This window comes from Amborella trichopoda, chromosome 3 (assembly GCF_054954075.1).
Source record: "Amborella trichopoda isolate Santa Cruz 75 chromosome 3, AtrichopodaSantaCruz75HAP2 v2.0, whole genome shotgun sequence".
NCBI lineage: Eukaryota > Viridiplantae > Streptophyta > Magnoliopsida > Amborellales > Amborellaceae > Amborella > Amborella trichopoda.
The window spans coordinates 16,058,989-16,081,581 of record NC_142338.1 but is presented as its reverse complement, the minus strand read 5'-3'; the positions used below and the strand labels follow the sequence as shown (position 1 = coordinate 16,081,581).

Below are 22,593 nucleotides of genomic sequence, written 5' to 3'. Positions count from 1 at the left end.
TGAAACACAATAAATATATTATGCATTGTGATAACTAGAGTGCTATTCATTTGGTTAATAGTGCAGTTTATCAGTCCAAGACAAAACACATGGAGGTCAAATACCATTTCATTTAGTTGGCCCTCGATCTTAAAGATCTGCAGGCGGACAAGATCCACACTAAATAGAACATTCCCTATATGTTTATAGAAGTTGTCTCAACTGATAAGAATAAGATGTATACAAGACTTCTAAAGTTGGAAGAGATGTAACTTCGAGAGGATGGATAATAGTGCATTGGTGGTTATTCCATTTATTTGATGATTTGTCTTCAAATGAAAGATTATAAAATATATATGAAGCCATATCTCACGGGGTTTTAGGTCATTTACTTTTATTCCTTTTTTGAATTTTCACTGTTATTTTGGGCTAGATTGCATCTAACATAATGACAGTAGTGTCTTGAATAGTCTCATGTTAAAATGGATTTTTCCTCTTTGTTTTAGAGAGGGAAAAATGAGGAGAAAAGGAGAGCTCATGGTAGGTGCTTGTGCCCTATTTTTCTGTTCCTACTCTCTAGTGAGATAAAGTGAGGGACATCTGTTGGGTTCTTGAAGCCTTGCTACAGGCCATATTTTTACAGAAAGTGTCCAAGGTGCATCCATTTGTAATGTGTTTGGAGCCCTATTTTAGGCCCTATTTTTAGAGAGGGAATGCTGCTGTAACTTGGTGTTTTAAGCCTCATTTTCTCTTCTAATCTCTATCAACTATTAAGTAAATGCTCGCACCATTCTCCCATGGACGTAGGTCATGATTTGTAATTAAACCACATTAAATCCTTGTGTTATGTGATGTGCTTGTTGCTGCATTTTCATTCCATGTTATTGTTTTGATGTTATATTATTTCCATTGCTGGTTTATGTGATTTTGGATGCATAATAGTTGTTAATGTGATATACCTTTGTTGTATTTTTACTACCATCAATTATAATAATTGGTATTAGAGTGCAAAGTGTGCACGGGGCTGAGGCTTGCATTGAAAAAATAAATAAATGATGACGTTTGAAGGATGCTTGTTTTAAAAGTGGAGAAAATATGAAGGCAAAGTGTTTGTGAAAATTTCACAATACAGTCAAGTGAGAAGAAATAAAGAAATTTACTCAATGAAGGTCGTAGTAGAGATTATTAAGTTCGGTGATTGTTAAAATCACCATACCTATATTTTTTAAAAAATATTGAGGGTATTATAGAAAAAAAAAATAGAGTTTCCTTAGAGAACACGAAAGAAGCCCAAAAGATCTCTAAAAAAAGGGGTCAACGAAGACGTAGTACCCATCCTTTTGAGGGTCACCCCTTTGGGGATTATGGGGAGGGGGGGTTATGGGGACGTAGTACCCATCCTTTTGAGGGTCACCCCTTTGGGGGTTATGGGGAGGGATCTCCAAGATTGAAATGAGTCACCAAGAGAGAGAAATACATGGCCTTCGAGATAGAGGCAGTATTGCCATCAGTTTTGGGTTCTTAAGATTTCCATTTTTAGAGAGAGAAAGTGTTTTGATTGCTCTCAATGTGGTATTTCCGGCAGTAGTATAACGATTGAAAAGAAGATATTGATCGAAGATGTTGCTCGGTTGGGAGAGCGAATTTAGAAGGGAAGATCGGTAAGGGTTTTCTACCAATGTTTAGATAGGCATATATATTGTAACCTTAAACTGTAATCTTCGTTGTGATAGTAGATTTCTAGTTGCCGAATCCATGGATTTAGCCCTACGGAGTGAACAATGTAAGTAATGTGTTACGGTGGTATGTTTTTTTTTTATATTTGCTTTATTTCTTGCACTCGATTTATCTACTTCGTATTTAGCCAATTGTGTACACGATCTTGAATAGAATCCCAATATTTAAGATTCCCGATTCCACAAGCTATAGGTTCTCTAAAACCCTACATTTAGATCCAAATCTTAGACCTATACTTAGAGAACCCATAGCTTGTGGCCTAATGGTGGCCCGATGATATGTCACTCATTTTGATGCTGGAACCTCAAGATTCAAGCTCCCATATGATGGATATGGAATGGGGAAGCTTTGGAAGGATTAGATGTGGAGTTTATAACTTTGTAGCCCCCTAAATTTGGTCATTTTCCTATTTGGCTGAGAATTACTTTTAATATTCTACCACATGTTTTTGGAATTAAAGCGTTGTGGATTTTTTTTGTAAAAGTTCAAAGAGTTTTTGGAATACATTTTCTTAGAATTGAGAGAAAAAGCCATCCTAGAGAAAAAAAAAAACCCTAATCCTAGAAGCTAGAGATAAATTCTCTACCCTAATCCTAGAAGCTAGAGATAAACTCTCTTTCGAGAGAGTGAGTTGGAGAGAGAAACCATAGCTCTACATCTAGGTTCCCCAATTCTAGAGAGAGAAACTGCATCCCGTTATATTTTGAATTGACCCAATGCAGGCAATAGGGAGCTACAATATTGGGCCATCTCCGGGCCTGTATACAAGCTTTAAGGGGAGCCATCTAACCGGATCCAGGAGATTCTAAAACTTTCGTAAGCATTTTAGTTTGTGTTATAAATTTGTGTGTTTGTTTTGTGTTAATTTTTGGAGTCCCTTCTTTATATTTCCACCAATGTAGGAAAAATCAGGCATTTCAAATCGGAACCACCCGGTTAGATCGAAACCAATTTTGGTAAACCAGCCGGGTATTTTAAAAGCAATTCAAAAGAATTTATATAGAATCCCAAAAAATAAGTGATTTTTTTTGTAATGCAATTTTTTTTAATGTTTTTCATCATTTTGTGAAAGATTGGAAATTATTTTGCCCATTATTAAATATTTTTATAATTTTTCATCTTTTTTCAAAACTTTCAAAAATATCCTTGGTACAAATCGATTTTTTAAAATTCATTTTTTTAACTAATTTTCAACTTCATTTAAATGTGCTTTATTTAATCATATTTTAAATATATTTTAAATATTTTATTATTATTATTTTTTAACATTTTTTTTTAACCGCCTGGCACTTACCTGGTCACGGTGATTTTACCGGTTAATACCGAGTAACCGCTTCCGACCTTATGTCAGGTTAACCATTTTGATTCGATTTTTCGTGCGCTAAACACACATGCACTTAGGAAAATGGACGTGAACAAAAGGGCACCGCCACGAGGAAATTTCCACCCCACTTGTATTTAGCCCTATATTTTTTGCACTTTGCACATTTTGAGGTCATTTTATATTGGTAGTGATGGACAAGACTCCTGGGGCTGTATCCTATTAAGGGATTTTGTAACGCCCCTCGTGATATGGAAAGATTCGCAGTTCTATAACCAATTAAACTACATTGAACTGATTTGAATGAGAGAAATAAAAAAGGAGAGAAATGATTGAAGCCTAGAAACTTTTCGATATATTATCTTTGACATGATAGACTGTATTGGAATCCCAGCCAAATAACTCGCCAACACTTTGTCCACAAAATATGTATAAATATTAATACAAGAATTTAAAAATATATGGAAATTAATAATTCAGCAAAGGGGAAGGTTTGTATAAGGTTCCTTTTTTATACTGTACAAGTAAGGTGCACCTCTAAGATTTGTTTGGATATGTAATTCCAGTATCGGAAAACATATGATGCTTAAAATCTATTTTTCATCTCTAGTTATAAAATTAAAAAATTCAAAAGTGGTACAGAACAAGCAGATCTATAAACGCTCGATAATCTTGAAAATAAACGATTGAGATAACTTGTTACAAGATATACTATTTTTTGGATTTGAAATTCATTTTTTATTATCATATCCAAACATCTCGAGATCAAGATGATCGATTGGAAGGTTTTCCAACATCGAAACACTCCCTTCTACGTAATTTTGAGTTGCACCTTACTCCAGTAGTATAATAAATTTTTTCCTTCAGTAAGATAAAAATTAGATTACATTTTTCAAATCTAATGATTGGAAATTAAGATTTTGGAAAGGGAACTATGAGAAATTGTGAGGCTTACATGCTTGAGAACAAGCTATTGGATAGTGAATGGTGGGTCCCACATTCAGCAATTTGGGGCCTGCGGATCACTCTCCTTGCAGAGAATTCAAATTTAATATGTTTAATTAATAGAGACAACAATGTACCTGGATCATGATTTCTCCTTAATGGCTAAGTGGGGTAGTTGGAGTTTGAAACTCGATGTGTGAACATTTGGTGACCCTACTCGGGCAATCATCTATCTCTAACCCATGAATTTTCAGACAAATAAAATAGGAATAAGAATCCCAAATTATTTGAGGTGTCATGGAAATGAAAAGAGACAATATTAATAACCCGGGTCTTGTCACTTCATATAGCTAGCTTGAAGAGAGAGAGAGGAAATAGTAATAGCTTGTCTCTATGTTTTAACCAGCTTGGAGAGAGAGAGAGAGAACGTTCAAACCTGCAGTTTGCAAGCTTTTTAGTACTTCCATGGAGGGTGAAAAAGAGAAAGATTCCATAATGAGGGGGTTTCCCCAAAAAAAAGGGCCAATAGTTCAGTGGGGAAAAGGTTTCTTGCCCATAATTGGATTCAGGATGTCATGTTGTAGTTTCTTGCCACCCTAATCTTAAAACTCATTTCTGGAAAAAAATTATAGGAAAGTTCTTTCCCACGAGCCTATCTTGTTGTTTCATGGAAAAGCGTTGGTCACCGTAAGACATAGGAAAGCGTGTTCACACTTTTACAAAGCATACTGTTGATGGTTCAAGCAGCAACATATTAAGTTTTATATCTTGTGGATTACAATATATTGAGTTTTTATTTTGTTACATTGCAGATTTGTTTTTTAAAATATAAAAATTGTAACTTTATAAATATTCGGTAAACTAGAGTAATCCTTATAAATGAGTTACTGATTTAACCTTTGTGAACGTAAACACAATTTCCAAACCAAATACATTGCTGGTTGATCTTTTTGCTCTCTTCCTCTCTTGTCATTGTTTCTCTTATTGCAAATTCTGCACATACAATGCATTAGCAACGACTCTTTAGGTGGTTGTTACCCGGGCTTCTGTTGCGACTTGAAGCTCTATCCAGGCGTACGTTGTCTGGAAGGAGTTAAGGTCCGCTGTCTGGAGGGAATTTTCCGACGAAACAAACGTCACCTTAAAGTTGGTTGGAGAGAGGAGTCCAGTACAAAAGCTGGGGAGGGAAAGGGGCATGCGTTGGAAAGGAGTCATATTAAAAGTTGAGAAGAAAAAGCCACCAATCTCTCTTTACCGTTTCTCATTGTAGTCCCTACCCAAAAAGATTGCCCAAAATTATTGACGCTATCCCACAATATCACCTCCGCGACAAAAATAAATCATATACGGATTGGCAATGGGATGGACCTAGGCTGAGCCAGGCCTGGCCCGGCCATGACTGGGCCAAAAAGGCCTTGGCGGAAGCCTGGCCCAAATAGAACAAAGAAATTTAAAAAAGAAAAAAGAAAAAAAAAGGTTGGGCAGGGACGAACCGGACTTGCCCTCTCCGTTACCTTCCCAGGCCTTACCCAAAGGCTGTGATTGCCCAGCCCCTCAGGCCACACTTTTTGGCCTGGTCAGTCCCTTGGGCGGCATTTTGGGGCACAAGACCGAGCTTTTTTAAGGCTGTGCTGGGCCGGGCCTCCCAACCCATTGCTACCCTTGGATAAATACATCTCCTTTCCAAATTTATCCACCCTTACATACATACATCTCCTTTCCAAATTTATTTGAGGATGTGAAATGGCCATAAATATCTCGGCCTCATATTATTGAAAATTAACCAGCATATCCTTTTTTTTATTTTTTTTTCTTTGAAACTAATCAAGATGCCCTTGAACTCTTTGAAAGAGCGATGTCCAAAATCAACGCATGCTATACGTGCGCTGTGCATTATGTGTAGGCTACTCAAGATATTGCTTACCCATCCACCACTTATTCACATGAAGAATGGCGGAGATGAAAGTTTGGATATCCATGTCCTCATCATGGTCATTGGAAAATATATCTCTGCTTTCTGCCGTGAAAATGATGGTGGATGTTTGTATTTTGCACACTATTTGCATTCGTTAGGTATGCCTATACTTTACTCCTTGAATGTAATATTTCAAGAAAAATAGGAAATTTATCAAAATACCCTTAACTTATTAACTATTTAACATTTTATTATTCCTCAACTATTCCAACTCTTGAAGATGTGTATTTGGATGGGTTTTTCAATTAAATTTAAAAAAATGGTTAAAATGTCAATAGTTGGCAAGTGAGGTGTATTTTGATTAATTTCTCCAAAAAAGATTATTTCAAAAAAATAAAGAAAAAATTCAACCCTAATAACGTTTGCATGGTGATCCGATTGACTAAAATAATCCTCCTGCACCTGCCCTTGAGCCACATAACACACAGGTTGGGAAAATTCAAGGCAGGTCTTGATATTTCTTAATATGGAAGGGGTAGTTTGGCTATCCAAACAGCTAAATTGTGAATTCAATTAAGTATCCTCCAAAAATATGGTGTAGTTGAAGATTCCTTTGGACCAAGGAGTGATGGGTGTTTGTTTGTTTGCCATAAAGGGAGCCCCCACTAAGAGGTTAATGGAGTTCCAACTGTTATTGAGTGCATATCTGAGGAGGAAATCACTGCCATTTGTAAGCGTTTTGAAGTCCCAACTGACACTCATGTCCCCCAAATTTTCTTATTTCTAAATGGTATTGTAAATAACAAAATTATCATAAAGTTCATGAATTCTTGGATGATAAAATTTAGAGATTGTACCCTTGGAAATTATAAATTCTTAGGACCTAAAATTTTTAAGAATTTATTTGAAATTACAAACACCGAAGACTCCTTTCTCCTTTGAAAATGTGAAAAGTCTCTAATGATGATGATAATATAGTTTTCCTTTTCTGTATATCTTTAAGATTTCAAATATATATATATATATATATATATATATATTCCTTCTTTTGTCAAGACATAAGAAAATAGAATACCTCATTTTCATAAGGTTGCAACCTTAAAATGTAGAATTATGGATGCATCTAAGAAATCCATCTGAGAATGTTGTTTTAATATTGAAAAATCCTCTAATTGATCATCTTGACATAGAGATGTATGATTATGACAAAACAAGAAGATTTTGAGTCCTGGAAATAGTGCATCTTGCAACACATTATCTAGACCGTCAATTTTCAAGATTTTCATATGTTTATAGATCTACTTGATGTGAACCATTTTTGAAGTTTAAAATTTTATAATTAGATAGGAAAATAGATTTCCAGATAATCCTAATAATTTCTTACACCGAAATTACATGTTATGATAAACTTTGGAGGAGCACCTTAATTGGATTATTTAAGGTTGCAACCTTATAGAAACCGCACCCTTTCATAAAGCCCCGGAAATTTTCCAACCTTGAAAAGAAACCATAAAGTTGGTTACCTTCATTTCTTCTCCTTTTCTTCTTCAAATAAATAATTATCTTTTCTCTAATAATGGAAACATAGCTTTCCATTCTGACCTCGATGCTGATGCTCATAGAGGGAGGAAGACCCACCAAAAATTAGGGCATGAATTACAACATTTTGAAGAGAAAGAAAGAAAAGTTGCAGATAAGCATGAGTTAGTGGATCCGCAGACAAATACGAAAGCATGAATATTTTAGTCCATAGTGTTGTCATGAAAATATTAAATAGAAACAAAATTCAAAGGAAAAAGGTGACATATCCTCACCAGGTCTTTTCTGCACTTCTCATCTCGCCAAGTATTTATACCCACTCATTAATTTCCAATTCCTTCACCTGCTAAGGGTCGGAGCTCCACCATTGGAGCACCTCTCAGTGCTAAAAATGGGAGATTTTTTATACAGAGGTTTTTCCCTGTATACTAAAAGTTAGCAGGCATTTTGGAGTGAGGGTTGTAACCCTCCACCAAACTTATCTGTTTGTGTATGTATATAGGGCCGCAGTTTTCTTGGTGAAAGGAAAACATCTGACAAATTTGGCAGAGCTCGGCCGAAGACATACCTGAATCGGCAAGTCACAAAACGGCAATGGGAACTCTTATATGGGTCTCTCTGGTTTCTCTTTTTTTCCTCGTTTCTTGGTTTCTTGTTATTTTAGTGTGGAAGAAAAAAGCTCATGACTCAAATATATAGATGGAGTTTGATGGTAGATGGATTCTCCCTTTTTTTCTCCATTTTTTTTTAAAATAATCAGCCTTAATATTTTTTAAGGCAGATCCTCATATTGGATGGGGTAGAGTTGAAGTACTTGTGTGTAGGAGTATGATAATAGATGAGGATCAATTTGCTTGCTCAACCCTTATAATACAGGTCTACTGTTAGTGAAATTGAGTTCCTAAATCTATGCATTAGGGTTATTTGCATGCTGTCATGGTGTATGTGTGTGTGGCTTTGTTGTGTGTGTATGTGTGAGAGAGAGAGACTGTTAATGTTTCTTTTCTACTTACAAGGCATCCATCACTCATCTTATTAGTATAATTAGGTTATAGAATACATGCATTTGGTTATTTCTTGCTTAGAGAGAGAAAGGGAGTAAAAAGAAGAAAGATTAGTGTTTTTTCCATGCATTAGATTTCTTAGTCTTAATGTTGTTCTTGGTCTCTAGGTTTATACAATTAGATTACTTGTAATCACATGCTGGCACATAAAGAAGAAAGAAAGAAATATGAAAGAGCCTAAGGCATAGGTGTCAGGTAGTGGGGCACCACAACATGACCTCCTTAACTCCGTTCCTTTCAGATCCCAAGTTCCTTTCAGATCCCAAGTTAAAGAAAGAGAGAAGATATCCTTGTTCCAGTTACAACACTCCTTTCGATTCCTACCGCGTCCCAAATTAACATCAAGAAAGAGTAAGAGAGTTTAACTTTTTCTCAGTCATAAGAATCCTTAACACTGTAGATGAATTTCTAGATTCATACATAAGATTATTCTTACACTAATGCATTGCTCTAAGCACACACACATGTTGCAGAGAGATAAAGTCTCTCTCTATTGTTCGGGGCAATGTTGATTCATGTATCCATTATATTTGATCGTTAGAAGACCAGAGATTTGGGTCGTTAAGTTTCTCAAGTATTTTAAGGTATTTGTATCTCTATCATGGGCTCCATTTCAGATTAAACAAGTAACATTGTTAGTTTCGAAGGAATTGGTTTGGATATGCTCTTAAATGTCAAAATACGAAGGGGTTTACACAAGATGTAGGCCTAAAATTATCAAAGGTTAAACTCCACCGGAAGATGCAATCTTGGTGCTGAAAACTTGAAAATGACTTGAAAATCTATTCTAGCCCTTAATTATAAAATTTGAAGTTCCAAAAAGGATGAAGATCAAGCAGATCTAAAAAATCTTGAAAATATTAAAAATATATAATCCCTGTTATATGTCACAAGATGTACTATTTTGACTTGGAATCCTTTTTTTTTGCCATATCTATATATTTCAAGGTCAAGATGATCAATTGAAGGTTTTTCAAGTAAAACCAACATTTGGAGTAAATTTCTGAAGTGCAACTTACTTCAAAGGTTGACTCCTTATGTAAACTTTATCCGGTACACACAAGAAAGGAGTACATGTTACATGTAGCATACATGTATCAACAATGGACAAAAATACTTATTGTTTATTATTCGTGAATTGCATGTAGTATATTATGCAAAAATAATGAGGAGCACATATTCATAGGGTCTGTGATTATCACTACTGTTTGCATATTATGCAAAAATGATAAGGAGACTAATGAGTACAAATTCATACATTACCCTTTACATCTTGGGCACAAACTGAGCCTGCATTTAGAAATACTGCCAAAGAGAAACTTGAAAGAATGGCATCCACCTGCATTCACCTTCTTTTTTAAGAAGCCTAGAACAATAAGAATAGCACAGTGGCATCCACCTCCGGAATTTTGGATCAAACTTAATTTTGATGGCAGTGTGAGACTGGAGGAATAAATAACGGCATACGGAGGTCTTTTAAGGGTCTCTAATGGGACTATTTTTTGGACTCACAGGGTATGCTTGCACTACTGTGGTGTTAATAAAGTGGCGTTGTGGGCCGTAAAATTTGGGGTCATCAAATCGGACCGGAGCATTACTAGGCTAATTGTGGAAGGAAACTCAGCGAATGTTATAAATTGGTGTAAGACCCTGGAAATTGGTGTAAGACCCTGGGATAAACTCCATGGGCATGGACTAATATTATGGATGAGGTCGTTAATGGCCTGTTTGGAAGGGAAGTTATCTTCAAGCACATTCCATAGGGAGCGTAATGAAGAGATGGATAAGTTAATTATGGAGGTGGCAGATGCGCATTTCACCCACTGAGTTTTCTTGCCTGGGTTGCAGCCTGGTTCTTGTCTTTCGTTTGGTTATACCTGTCTTTTTATTTTTTCATCTATTTTTCTTTTTTGTTGTTCATTTATCTTTGTAAACTTTTTTCATTCTCTCAATAAAATCTCGTTAACATTCCAAAAAAAAAAAAAAGAGAACAAAATGTTGGTGATCACGACAGTGGTGGTGAGATGGAGAGTGAAGTGAGAGAGAGTGATTATATGATCAGGACATTGGTGATGATAAAGAGAGAGAGTCATGATCCTGACAAAGTTGATGAGAGGAAAAGCTATATCTAGTTTGGCATGCCATTTGATAATCACTTCAAAATTTGAGGTTCTGAAGGGGTGAGAAAGTCGTATTTCCACCACTAAAATTTCAGGCAAGTAATTCTCACAATGGCGTCACCAAAACCATCTTATTGGAAAGAGGGTTGATTACATAAGCCAGGTGTTAAAACCACGTACAGCTATATCCAAATTCCTTACGCCGTGGAGATCCTTTGGGTAACTAATTTTGGTCGAATATATTTATGATATATGGGGGGAAATCAGTTTTTATTTTATGGAGATCTTGTATCATGAATAAAATAATAGACACGATATAATAGCCTTTCAATCGTGGATATAGGTCTCAGAGACCGAACCAACCATGCAAACAATGGTTTTTTCTTCCTCTTCTTCTATCTTTGACTCTTCTTCTTTATTTCTAGTATCCTTTTATAAATTCTTCAACATAGGATCATAGCGCTGATCCAATTGCCTTCAAGCTCTTTCTTCTACAAAGTAGTACGGTGGCTGTCTTGTTGTGCTTAAGTTCATAAAAAAGCATGTTGTCCATAATCTTCATCCACGGTTGTTGTCAATTCTTCTTGCAACTAGGTGCATCAAAGAAACTTTTATTCACAAATCTTGTTGTCCAATTTTCTTTGCCTGAAATTATGTAATCTCTAAGCCCCTTTTCTTTTATATGGGGAATCAAAATTTCAGTTCAAACATTGTAGTACATGAGGGCAATAACCTAAATCTGAAAATTACTCCCATACTTCTTAATGAAACCAATTATAGGTCTAGATATGTAACCATGTATCTCAGCAGCAAATGTAGGTTTTGTTTTGTGAATGAAAAGAAACCTGCATCAAAACCTGAAGATCCTATTTATGAAGAGTGGGAGGGAAACCTCGTCAGGTCGTGGCTAATAAACTCAATGGAACCACGAGTTGATGAAGGGATGTATTTCCACCTTACTCCTGAAGAATTGTGGAAATCTCTTAAAGAGATTTGCGGAAAAAAACTAATGCAGTTAGGATTTTCTAACTCAAACAAGATATATGTCAATTCAAATAGTAAGGAAAATCATTTAGTAAATACATTGGAATGCTTGGAGGCACGTGGGGTATGTTATCCTAGTACACTTCTATAATTATAGATACAAATAGCAAAACAAGAGACGTCGAATAAGATAAAACCTTTGCTATGTTGGTAGGCCTTGCTCCTGGGTAAGAAGCCATTAAAGCCAAATCCTAATGGGTTCTGAATTTTCTTCCTATACTTTTGCATGCACCATTGAAAAGGAGGATCTCAATGACAATATTAAAAAATCAACATTTCTTATTGAATATAAAAAAACTGAAAAAATTAACCCTATGAATTGAAAGGTGGACTATGTGATAGGGCACATCAATATCGATTAAAACGCTTTCTATATATATTGCTACCACTCTCACTTGCTTGCCATTAAAATAATATTGCATTCATAACATAGATACAAAAATTACACAAAAGATGCAATTAACTCTTAAGAGAATAAAACAAGAAATTACCGTATACCTTGCCTTAGGTTACCCCTAATGACTTCGTACATGTCACACTGGGTCTCCTCCTAATGGCGTATGAGATCTAGAATCAAGAACTTGTCTCAAAACTTGGGAAGCCTAAGCAAAACCAATAGAGAGCATGGCATAAACTAGATCAAGGCTCAACAAATGAATATAAGGCCAAGACGTAAGGCTAGACTTTTGTGGACTGGGTGTGCCACTCCTAAGAGAGAGAAGAAGACAGAGATCAGAGAGAGGTGTGCCACCCTTTTGGCTTAGTGTGTGTGTGTGAGAGAGAGAGAGAGAGAGAGAGAGAGAGAGAGAGAGAGAGAGAGAGATTGAGGTTTCAAGTGTAGAGAATGAGTCCCCTTAGCTAGTTTATATAACATAAAGGCTAGGGTTTCTAGAGTTAGGGTTTTGCCATTATTTTTAGACTTAATTTTCAGTTTTAATCTTAGAGACCTGTGGGGTGAAAAGATCTTATCTATTCATTCATTATATCAACTATCATGATTAAAGGAATGAAGTGGAACTATTATCCCTAAATTTTCATAACTCAATTCCCATCAAATATTGTGTATAGAAAGTATTAAATCTATTTTAATTAGTTTCTTATACTTTCATTTTTTTAAACAATCAAAATCTCTACACAACATTTTTTAAAAATTCTCAAATCAACCCATGGCTTAATAGTCATAATTAAAAAATAGGAAAGTATAGAGGAAGTGGGGTGTACCAAGGGTGGATATGTGGGCCCCACACCCTCCAGTATGGTGGGCTCAATGAGCCCCAATAGGCCTCCAATACCTTAAACATAATTTTCAGATAATAAAATAATTTTTATAAAGGTTCTAAGTATTTTATTTTTCTTTCTGATTAAAATAAATTCAGAAATTTACTTTTTCACATTAAAAATCATTTTTAATAAAATAAAAGAGGTCTAAAAATTTATTTTAATTATCTAAAAAATGAAAAAAGAAAATTTCATATTTATTTTAAAAAAAATAATGGGAATTGAATCTATAGAGTTAGAATTACAACAAATATACTAAGCATGACATCATCTCTAGAGACTGCATCTCAATACACCTTCTCAAACTAGCCTAATGTTATGACCCATAACTCTTCGTAGCATTTCATGATTTAACTATCAAAGTCAGCCAATAAATAAAAGAGATATGATCCTAGTTCATGAATTACAGGTATCTCCTTGACAGTAAGTCCAAGCTCCATTTCATCACCATGCTTCATGGGTCCTTCCAATACAGTTCAGTATTGCAGGGAGTCATCTCTTTCGCATATGCACATGTCACACACACTTATCCAAAGGGTTGCTTCTAGGACGGCTATGTAGTGTATATATTGTGTGATGGTACTGATGATGATTTAGACCTTTGTCCTCTCATGCCATACATCACACGTAGTGGTAAAATCTATATCATCTGGCCACCTGTCCTGAGCATAACTCCGACCTCATCAAAGGATAACTTCATATCGAAACCCTTTTCGATTGTGCTCATACAATGCCGAGGGCTACGGGTTTTTAGACATCAACTTGAGCGATAGCTTGTCAAAGCTCAGGTAAGTCTAAGTATTGGAAATGTCTCACAAGCTAATGTGGACCACACTCCTACTGGAAACAATATTTAATTTCAGTATATACTCTCATAAGGCCTTTAAATGGACACACAACCCCAACACCGATGACAAGGTTGAGAATAATGGTCCCGGTGGCAGTCGCAGTCACTCATTACAAAAAGTTGGGACACTCTAAAAAAAAAGTGTTACCCATGGGAAAAACCCTGGTAAAGGGAAACCTATTGCTCAAGTTGTTCAATGTGAGATGCTCATCTCTATTGACAAGCTAAAAGAGTTACTTCAACAAATTGGGAAGGTGAACATTGCTTCCTCTCCTGAGATACCACCTACTACTCAAGGTGATTTTTCTGCTCACCTATCTTCTACTAATTATCATACTTTGGTCGTTGATACTGGAGCCACATATTATATGACTAATCAATGCGAAGGACTCAGAGTTTGAACACACTTCTCGAGTGTTGATGTGTCATTTGCATCTTGTAAGGTGTTCAAATGCCAAATAAGAGATGTTGGGTTTTTGTGGGTTTTAAAGACCTTACAAGAGTATGGAACGAAATTTTATAATTGTGTGTATGAGAGAGATTAATAGAATGTCATATAATATATTTTAGGGTACTTATCGCAAATACTTTTTATTTTTCCAAAACTATGGAAAGTACCCAAGTTATTCGTACATTGATAAGCATCATGCATCATCACGGCACTAATGGTGCATGACGCAGCTCAATGCCCACGGGGCTTCCTGGTTTCGTGTTGAGGGCCATGATCACGGCACTCCTAATACCGTGATGCTACTCTTTAAGTATGTGTCTTCAAGGATCAGAACTAGTGTCATGCATCATCACTGCAATAAATACTCAATACATAAAACGTATTTTAAGAAATAAAAGGTATTTTAAGAAAGAAAATGGGAAAGTGGAGAAAAATGGGTATAAATATTGTTTTAGAAAAAATAGGAATTTTTTCAAAGAAAGGGTGCGATTTGTATAGAGCCTAGGCTCTAAACAATCGAATTAGAGTCTACCTTCATATAGTATCGATAAAAGTGGTTTCAATACTGGAAATCTTTGTGATAGCTTTAGAATATATTCTCATGTTTATTTATAAAGTTGAAAGCTTCAAAAATAGTGTAGATCGATAGATCTATGAAAACTTGAAAATCTTGAAAATTGACGGTCTAAAATGAGTTACAAAATACACTATTTTCAAAACTTGAAATCCATTTTTTTCTTATGTCCATGCATCTTGATTGTCGAGATGATCACTTTGAAGATATTTGGACATCAAAACAACTTCTTCTAGTGAAATTTTTGAGGTAGGCTCAAATTTTATTGTTTAGAGCCTTGGCTATGTATGAACTTTTCCCTTTTAGAAAAGTAATGGATATCATGAGGGTGTGGTTTGTATAGAGCCAAGAATCTAAATAATAGAAATAAAGGCCTCCTTCAAATAAATGTGGTTTCAATATTAGAAATATCTAATATTTGTGATAGCCTTAAAATATATTTTCATATTTTATTATAAAATTTAAAGCTTAAAAAATAGTGTGGATTGAGCAGATCTATGAAAACTTGAAATTTGACGGTCTAAAAATGTGTTACAAGATGCACTATTTTCAACACTTCAAATCTTTTTTTTTTTCCATGTTCATGCATCTTAAAATCGAGATGATTAATTTGAGGATATTTGGGCATCAAAACAACCTTTTCTAATGAAATTTTTAAAGTAGGCTCTAATTTGATTGTTTAGAGCCTCGGCTCTATATAAAGTTTTCCCATGTCATAACTACCCTAGTTTTTTATACGTTTATATGTGAATAAAAAATAATATAATACACAAACCCGTTGAGAGAGAGAGAGATTGGGATCATAGCCATTATAATATCGTTTTTATATAAATAAAAAGAAATGCAATACACAAACAGTTTGTTGCATCATGTCATCACACAAAATGTAAAATTTCTCTCATAAGATTCGAGCAAAAATCGCACATAGAGATAGAGGATGGCTGTGGGGAGGCCGGTCCTTATAAAAAGAGATAAAGGCATAGGAGATTTTCAAGGTTGGTGGTTGCCCTTTAGATGGTATGGGGGTGGGCCACTTTTCTTTGAAGAGGTGGAACCCCTTGTATGTAATAAGATATGAAGTTTGAAAAAGAGAAGTAAAAATAATGAAAATACCTCTTTAAGGAGGTGGGACTGGCTGATTGATTCTGTCAACAGACTAGTCTTGTCGGGAATAGGCTGGTTTCCGATACATGGTGGGAACTAGACAAGTCCCACTAATTTCCAATCCCAATCAAACAATTTCGATCCATTTCAATATTTTTTAAAACATTGATTAGGACAAAATATAAAATGCAGCTGTATTTGTAGTAAAGGCCAAAGGTATTTCTAATATTATGTAGTAAAGCTAGAGGTATTTCTAATATTATGGCCATTCATTTACGTTGTATCTTTGTTGTATCTTTCCATGTTGATTGTGTTCCAAATATAAAAGGAAAATTGTTTCATGCGGGCTGGACCGCATGGTTAGGTCCAAAAAGTGTAAAGAATCCATCTTAAAAGTAGATGTAAGTAGGTGTTCTATCTAAAGTCAATGAAAACTAATGATCCAAATGTTTTTTTACTAGAATTATTATTTCTAGTTTTTAAAATTTACTTATTTTTTCATATTCATGAAATCCATGTTACAGATTACATGTCCTTAAAAAGTAAATCCAGAAATCCATCTCAAAAATAGATTTATTAATAGGCCCACATTTCTAAATATGCGGGCTTTGCAGCATAGAAACCAGGTCCAATTTAAAATCCCCACCTTTTATATTGGAAATTATAAAGTTCCTAATCACCCACCACAAATAAAAGTCCAGTCCCTCATTCAAACTTTTAGGGTATGTTTAGTACATGTGAAATTTTTACAGGAAACAACTCCCCATGTGATTAGGTGTGTGAATTTTTTCACACTAATTGGCTGCCAATTGACATGAAAAAATGCGTTGGGACCAATTCGATGTGAAAAAACTCACACCTAATTGCATGAGGGTGTTCTTTCATGTTAATATACTTTCATAAAAATATTTTTACATATACTAAACGTGCCATTACTTCAAACCAAGTTTACACAGACAATGAAAATAAAAAGCAATAGAGGCACCAGGTTAACAAATTTTTCTTCATTGTTTTTATTCATAATCGAAATTTCATCATATCCACGGACGCATCCAAAGAGTTGCAAAGTTTTCTTGTAACAAATCAAATCTGCCCCTTCGTTGTAAAAGGTCCTGTACATATAAAGAGAGACCCTCCAAACCAGGCTACCTCAAAATCCAATGTCCATATCCTGCAAAATCACATCCCTTTGTCTCACCATTTTTGCAAACCATCAAAAATTTTCTCTTCCATCTTAACCAAGATCTTAACAATGTCATAGTTACAATCCAAATAATAATCCAATCAGTTCCCCCAAATTCCTACCATCAAAGATTTTACTAAAGTTCAGCACTGATCAGCCTGAATCATTCAGACATAATTGATATAGATCCACATGCTCTCCAAATAGACTTCACAATAAATTACATAACCCATCTTGAGATCGAGAAACAGTTCAATAAAATAAACTGAATCTAGTTGAAAACTGCTTTTGGGGGAAAACTCTTTGCAAATTTGTCTCTTCGTTGGAGAATCCTGAAAGCTCAACTTTCTGTTAAAAGCCTTTTATTAAAAGGGAAGCATAGAGCAGCTCATTCCATGTATCAGGAACTCCAGGCAAGCACCAATGACTACAATCTTGAGATTTCTCAGCCGCTGCAAATTCTTCAGGGGATTTAAATTGCTTTCTGTAAACTGAGGGGTGTGCATCTTTTCTGTAATCTGTCATTCTACTGATATTGAGATAAGTTACATGAGTTTTCATCTTGTGAAGAACTGATTCTAAGACTTTCATTTTTGGGGGGTATTTTTTGAGGTAGGCATTGTTGTAAATTGGTTCAGTTTCCTTGTGACATTGCCCTCCCGAGTTCCATCGGCCGCCACTGCAAAAAATTTCAACCTTTCTCTCAATATTTGGAAAGTTTCATCCATAACATCAAGGATTGAATGTGTCCTTGTTAAGGTGTGTATGTGTGTGCATGTGTGTGGTGTGTGCGTGTGTGTGAGTGTGTGTGAGAGAGAGAGAGAGAGAGAGAGAGCAGGGCGGGGGAAGGGTGGGGTGGGGAAGAGAGAGACAACCTTACGGAGAGAAGATGTATAATTAATAGTGTCCCGAGCACTTAAATCAGTTCAAAGAGACAGGCATCTAACTAGTTCAAACAAGGATCAATTTACCTGAAATGGGTGATAGAGAATCCTCTGAAGAAGACCCAAGTTTTGGTGGAATTAATGTTCTCATCGACCCATTTGGCCAAAGTTGTGAGTGCCTTTCTATAAGCTTCCATGACATTCAATGACGGATAAACATAGTCACCTTCTTGGTAATAATCTTTTCTGTCCAAACAGAAAACAGAAGCAATGCTAAATTTCACAATGGTCAACTACATACTTCAGTGACTGAAACAATAATTGTTGCAGAGAATCAGCAAAGATAGGTTTGAATAAGATCCAGGAAATTATGCATCTTATAAAGGCCCATACTTTTGTTTGACAAGCTCTAAAGTAAAGAGGTGACAAATGGAAAAGGAATCCCTCAAGCGAATGTTTTCTCTATTCTCAAACAAGACAGCATACTTTGTAGTCTTTTCAAGATTTGGCAAGAAAATCAAAATAGAGAGAAGCATCCAATTAAGAGAGACCAGACTGCTTAAAACCTTCTTGTAAATTTCTGTATTGCACTTCTCTCTCTCTATGTTTTTTGTTTGTGTGTGTGTTTTGAGCGGGCAGAGCGCACTATGTTGAGCCCGGGGGGGGAGGGGGGGGGCACGGTGTGCAGAGAGAGAGAGACTCATTCAGGCTTTTTTTTCTTTGTTGTTGTGCTATGAAACCCAACCTCTACCATCTTGAGCCAAGCCCGACTCCTAACTCAATTCAGGTGTTTATGCTAATGCTTGTTTCTCCTTAAACAACAAATTCTAGATTGAATATAATTGACAAGGAGACTGATATTTTGAATGTATCATGTCGACCAGCTCTCTCTGCGAAAAGCAAGAAAGAGCAAATACATAAATAAAATACAGAAACGGAACAAACTTGGTATAAGTTCTCACCCCAAAGAGGTTTTCTCATGGGTCCACCAATGGCCTGTGTTAAAGACAATAACGTCAGCTTCTCTATATTTCAAAGTTTTCTTATCCATTAGATCCAGCCTTAGAGTCTCCTCCTCAGTTCCATTTGTACCATTAACAGACCACTCCTGAACCAGGAAAGGAGCTCTAACAAATTCTACAGAACAATTGTAGCCCTGAAAACAATCAAACAAACAAATATAAATAAAATAGTTTGGTGAAAAATAAGAAGAGCAAATGAAAATTTTTATTTCATGATTACTATAAAAAGGCAAAAAAGAAGAGAGCAAGACATGAAGGAATTGCCTCATATCGAAAAGCATAAAATCCTTGTGTTCGGAATTCTCTTCTTCCCGATATCTCATAGACTGTACTTTTGTTCCCGACACTGTGGCGAAGTATGCAAACCAAAGACTCCCACATATTCCTATTCAATGAATCCCCAACAAAGACTAGCCTCTTCCCTCTAAGCCTCTCCAAGAAATCAGTAGCATTTAGACTGTAAAAAACATGGCAAGGAAGACGAAAATATTTACTAAAATATATATGGGCACAATCTAATAATCTATTTTCAAAAGACATAGTTGATGCATGCTGAACTCAGAATCCAGCTTCTGAACAAACTAGTGGTTCCAACACATACAATCAATATTTTCTCATCACATGCATGATGATCCAAATGGCAAAGTTTAACTAAGAATTTGGAAGGTTCAATTGCCCTTCATTTGGAAAGAGTGCAGGTATGTAAGCATGGATTCTAGTAGTAAATATGGCTTTCTTAACAACTAGTGAAAGCCATGGTAAATCCGATTAGATATTATACTAAGCAATTCAATAGATGCAATTTTACATGATTATATTGGGTGCAATGCATTAAAGTTCATGCAAGAGAAATAAATCTAAAACTAGTGCAGAAAACTAAAATTATGATTGTCGTGGAGACACACGTGCCCAGCGCGTGCATATGCTCACACGCAGACACACAGAGTACCATATGTAGAAAACTAAAAAAACTGAAATACGTAATAAACTGGTTTCAATCAAGAATGAAGAGTAAACAAATTTGGCACAGAGAAAATAAATTGGTGGAAGATAAATTAACAAGGAAACAAAAGGGAAAACCACATAGCCAGAGGGAATTATTTTATTTTATTTTTTTGTTTGGGTAGTTCAGCAGGAAGCGATCCCCTGCCCTCGGTAAAATTCAAGATATCACATAGTGGTAGCCCACCAACTTGAACACCTAGTCATGAGCTCATTCCTATGGACTCTGCACATCTTTGATTAAAAAAATAAACAATAAGTTAAAAAGGATTTCGAGTTTTTGAAGGATTCCAAAGATTAACAATTTAAGAAAAAAAAAAAAAACAGAGTTTGAGATCTTGAACACCTGGTACCATCTATCAAATGAACCTCAAATTCAGAAGTCCTAGTGTTTACTCTGATCCATGAAATGAGCATTGTACAAAATTTGGGGTCCAATGAAGTGATCTGGCTGCAGTGGGCTTATGCTACAGAATAAGTTAATGCTGTGGTATAAGCCCCTGAGCTTAAATAGCATCCAAACAGAGTGGGTTTTACATGAAGAACACAGGAGTTTTAGAGTGAGGCATCATTACAACATGTCATCCATATGCTATAAATAGTTGATTATTTGAGAGAAGCTCTCACCTGGGGATATCACAGTCATCGGGCTTCCATCTCCATTTTTCATACTCAAAATCGGGCCTTTTGTTTCTATGACAATCGAAAGCTTCGTCTACATAAGCACAAGAACCAGCAGGGTAGTATGGCTTTGTTTCATCTTTCACCCATTTACCTGCAAATACATCACATTCACCCACTTGTTTTGCTTTTCCAGAACTCAAATCACCATTAAAATCCCTCTTCTTCGCTGTTCGAGACCCGTTTAATTGAGTGGTTTCTCCAAAATTCCCGATTTTTTCTCTCTCTTCTATCTGAGAGCAGTTCTTTAAGTGGATAACTCTATTTCCCTCTCCCAACTGAGAGCAATTCCTTTGATGGTTCTTCTCCGAATCCGCAAATCCTTCCACTGATGAATTGTAATGAGAGTAAAGCAGTGAATGTTGAGGAGAGAGACCATAAGATACATTGTAATGGAGCAGGGGATTTGAGAAGGATTCGCATGGAAAATCCAAAAAAACCACAGCCATTACCAGAAGTGCAACAACTACCCCTAACCCAAAACCAGAGACTGTTCTTCTATTGGAGTTCAGCAAAGTAGGAACCTGCTCATAACCAGAGACCTTTCTCCAGCAATCCATGGAGATAGAACAACACAGCTAGAGAGAGAAACAGAAACGAGACTTTGCTCTAGTAGTCCACAAAAAGATCAACACACCTAGAGTGAGAGACAGTACAACGAAAAGTGAGATTAATAGATAATTACCAAAAGAAAAAAGCAAGAAAACAGTGGGAGAGAGAGAAAACAGTAGAGAGAAACCCCCGTTAAATCCTAGGCAAAGACGTTACATTTAAATTGAAAAATCATAAAATTAAGGCAAAAGCAGAAGGGTAAAGAACATATTGTAGTAGTATACTACGGTTGTTTAAGATGCTGAAAAAGAGGATTAAAGAAAACTGTAAACTTGGTCGGAAATGGAACAAACATGTTATAAAAAGTTAAGTTAGGTTAATAAATAAAGAAAAGGTAACTAAATGTAGGAGAAATCGCCAAATTTGGCAGGAGAGGACGGCACGTTTTAGGTATCTTTTGGGAGAGGGGTAGCCTAAGCGTAGTTTATGAAGTTTACAAATAATTGGAAAAAGTTTATATAGAGCCGAGGCTCTAAACAATCAACTTTGAGCCAACCTCAAAAGTTTCACTAGAAGGGGTTGTTTTGATGCCCAAATATCATCAAATTGATCATCTCGACATCAAGATGCATGGACATGAAAAAAAAATGGATTTCAAGTCTTGGAAATAGTGTATTTTGTAACGCAATTTTGGACTGTCAATCTTTTAGATTTTTAAGTTTTCATAAATCTATCAATCTATACTATTTTTTAAGCTTTAAATTTTATAAATAAATATGAAAATATATTTTAAGGCTATCACAAAATTTTCAATTATGAAACCACATTTCTCGATACTATTTGAAGGTAGGCTCTAATTTGATTGTTTAGAGCCTAGGCTCTATACAAACCACAGCCCAAATAATTTAAAGAAAAAGTTTAACCATGTAGGATTAAGGTGCACCTTAAAAGTGCATCATGAAATGTTGTTTTGATGCTGGAAAACTTTCTAATTGATCATATGGACAGATGTGGAGATTATGAATATGAGGAGATAAAAGATTTTGAGTTCCAAAAATAGTGTATCTTTCAAAGAATTATCTAGACCTTCCGTTTTCAAGATTTTAATGTTTTATAGATCTACTTAATTTGAACCATTTTTTAAATTTAAAATTGTATAATTAGATATCAAAATATTTTCTCAAGCCATTTAGATACCAAAATTACATTTATGATAAAATTTGGAGGCGTGCCTTAATTTTATTGTTTAAAGTTCCCTTGGGTGTATTCTGTACGCTTCCTCAACTTATAATCTCAATCTTTTCAGTATTAAAACACAAGTATATACTATATAATGCTCTCACGTACCAAA

General features: G+C 35.5%; 1 protein-coding gene and 1 long non-coding RNA gene across 4 annotated transcripts; one reads left to right on the top strand and one right to left on the bottom strand.

Moving 5' to 3' along the window:
* Positions 1 to 7,780: 7,780 nt before the first annotated feature.
* Positions 7,781 to 10,496, top strand: LOC105420372 (uncharacterized). Of its 3 annotated transcripts, none has more exons than XR_002280357.2 (3): positions 7,781 to 8,148; positions 8,742 to 8,851; positions 10,015 to 10,496. It is a non-coding gene; the product is annotated as an uncharacterized LOC105420372 (long non-coding RNA). The 3 variants fall into 3 exon arrangements; XR_002280356.2 differs by having other exon boundaries at positions 8,608 to 8,851; XR_002280355.2 differs by lacking the exon at positions 8,742 to 8,851.
* A 6,411-nt stretch (positions 10,497 to 16,907) lies between these two features.
* On the bottom strand, positions 16,908 to 21,698 carry TBL2 (trichome birefringence-like protein (DUF828)). Its single transcript, XM_006840998.4, has 5 exons — positions 20,637 to 21,698; positions 19,272 to 19,464; positions 18,948 to 19,141; positions 18,073 to 18,231; positions 16,908 to 17,780 (listed from the first exon to the last, which is right to left on the bottom strand). The coding sequence occupies exons 1-5, from the start codon at positions 21,248 to 21,250 to the stop codon at positions 17,453 to 17,455; spliced, it is 1,488 nt and encodes a 495-aa protein (XP_006841061.1). The 5' UTR covers positions 21,251 to 21,698; the 3' UTR covers positions 16,908 to 17,452.
* Between the last annotated feature and the right edge of the window lie 895 nt (positions 21,699 to 22,593).